Source organism: Olea europaea, chromosome 10 (assembly GCF_002742605.1).
Source record: "Olea europaea var. sylvestris chromosome 10, O_europaea_v1, whole genome shotgun sequence".
In the NCBI taxonomy this organism is placed as follows: domain Eukaryota; kingdom Viridiplantae; phylum Streptophyta; class Magnoliopsida; order Lamiales; family Oleaceae; genus Olea; species Olea europaea.
Window position 1 is genome coordinate 45,989,150 of NC_036246.1, and position 2,499 is coordinate 45,991,648.

Consider the following 2,499-nt stretch of genomic DNA (forward strand, 5'->3'; position numbering starts at 1 on the left):
CGTACATTTCGCATTCTCAGAGGCATACAAAGAAACGAACGAGAAGCAATGGTAGAACAGGATGTTAGAGCAGCCAATGAGGATAACCAACAAAGGGCTATTCGGGACTACATAAGGCCGGTTGTCAATGACAACTATTCCGGTATCGCACGCCCTGCAATTGCTGCAAACAATTTCGAATTGAAGCCAGGGTTGATACATATGGTTCAACAAAATCAGTTTGGGGGTGCTGCAGTAGAAGATCCAAATGCTCATCTTGGATCCTTTTTGGAAATTTGTGACACGGTGAAGATGAATGGGGTTACTGAAGATGCAATTAGACTCCGCCTATTCTCATTCTCTTTAAAGGATAAAGCAAAGGCTTGGTTCCAATCACTACCGTATGACTCAATTACAACTTGGGATGATTTGGCTTAGAAATTCCTCACCAAGTACTTTCCACCTTCTAAATCAGCTCAACTTCGCGGTGAAATTAGCCAATTCAAACAACTTGACTTTGAGCCATTCTATGAAACCTGGGAAAGATTTAAAGATTTGCTTAGGAGATGTCCTCAACATGGGTTCCAGAAATGATTGCAAATTGAGATATTTTATAATGGGCTAAATGGGCAGACAAGGACTATGGTAGATGCGGCTGCGGGAGGCATTTTAATGGCTAAAACAGCAGAGGCTACATATACTTTATTGGATGACATAGCCACGAACAATTACCAATGGCCAAGTGAGAGATCGAGTGTAAAGAAAGTAGCAGGACTTCATGAAGTGGATCCCATCACCGCACTAGCAGCTCAGGTTGCATCACTCACAAATCAGATAGTCACGCTTACCACTCAAGGAAACCAACAGAAAATAGATTCAGTCATGAGTACTTCTTCTTCACACCAAGAGCCAGATGTTGCAAACGAGCAGGCCCAATATGTCGACAGTAGAAACTACAATCAAAGAGGAAGCTACCAAGCTAATCACTATCATCCAGGGCTGAGGAATCACGAGAACTTGTCATATGGCAACAATAGAAACACACGTCAACATCCACCCGGATTCAACACTCAGAAATCTGATGGGAAACCACCCTTGGAAGACATCCTTGGGACGTTCATTTCTGAGACAAGATCATGCTTCAACAAAAATGAATTACGGTTAGATAATATTGAAACACATGTGTCCAACATGGGAGCTACAATGAAGAATCTGGAAGTGCAAATTGGCCAATTGGCTACCTCAATGAAGTCTCAGCAAAAAGGAAAATTTCCCAGTGACACTGAGGTTAACCCACGGGAACACTGCAATGTGATCACCCTAAGGAGTGGTAAAATGGTTGAAGAAAGCAAACCTAAGAAAATTGTGGTGCCTACGTCGGATGTCATAGTTACAGAGAAAAGGCAGAGTGAAAGGTAGAAAACTGAGGCAGAAGGTATAAAGATCTATAAGCCTTACTCGATCTCATTTCCGGACAACCCACCAATCTTGAAGCCCCCACTACCATTCCCGCAGAGCTTTATGAAGAAGAAATTTGATGACCAATTTGCAAAATTCCTGGAAGTCTTCAAGAAAATCCACATCAACATTCCCTTTGTAGAAGCTTTGACCCAAATGCCTAACTACGCCAAATTCTTGAAGGAAGTGATGTCAAATAAGAAGAAGCTGGAGGAGTTCGAGACAATTAAGCTAACAGAGGAGTGTAGTGACATACTTCAGAAGCTCCCTCACAAATTGAAAGATCCGGGTAACTTCAACATCCCGTGCAATATTGGTGGTATCACATTTGATAGGGCACTGTGCGACCTTGAAGCTAGTATAAACTTGATGCCCCTATCAGTGTTCAAAAAGCTGGGTCTTGGAGAAGTGAAGCCCACAACCCTCACTTTGCAACTGGCGGACAGATCGATCACATATCCCAAAGGCATGATTGAAGATGTATTGGTGAAGGTCGATAAGTTCATCCTTCCTGTGGACTTCGTGGTGTTGGACATGGAGGAGAACGAGGAAATACCGTTGATTCTTGGTCGACCTTTTCTAGCTACTGGAAGAGCATTGATTGATGTCCAGGAAGGAAAATTGACACTGCGGGTTAATGAAGAGCCTGTGACTTTCAACATCCATCAAGTAGAAAAGCCTCAAGAAAAAGTCAACATTTGCAATATGGTCCAATCGGCTGAAGCAGTTTTAGGTCACAGAGAAAAAAAAGGAAGTGTTCTATGACCCTTCGAAACAATATATGGCTCTCAATTACTTAGTAAGGGATGCATCTACTGATGGCAAATACTCGGGAGCGGAAGAAGTAGTGGATTTCATATTCACCCAAGAAGCTGATCTACCTGACAAAAAAGAAGACTATGTGGCTAGGCCTTTGAAACCTCTAAACATTGTCAAACCAAAAGAGGTTTTGAAGGCTACATCGAGGTTCAAACCGCCTGATTTTATTGGCCATGCTACGGTGAAGGAGAATGCAAAACCGAGGGTAAAATTCAGAAATAAGAAAGATGCTCCACCCGAAGA

The 2,499-nt window shown here is 42.5% G+C and overlaps 2 protein-coding genes across 2 annotated transcripts; both read left to right on the forward strand.

Annotated features, from left to right (window-relative positions):
- Positions 1 to 621: 621 nt before the first annotated feature.
- On the forward strand, positions 622 to 1,398 carry LOC111400758. The gene has a single exon (XM_023028143.1). The coding sequence runs from the start codon at positions 622 to 624 to the stop codon at positions 1,396 to 1,398; it is 777 nt and encodes a 258-aa protein (XP_022883911.1).
- A 102-nt stretch (positions 1,399 to 1,500) lies between these two features.
- On the forward strand, positions 1,501 to 2,202 carry LOC111400760. Its single transcript, XM_023028144.1, has one exon. The coding sequence runs from the start codon at positions 1,501 to 1,503 to the stop codon at positions 2,200 to 2,202; it is 702 nt and encodes a 233-aa protein (XP_022883912.1).
- The last annotated feature ends 297 nt before the right edge of the window (positions 2,203 to 2,499 follow it).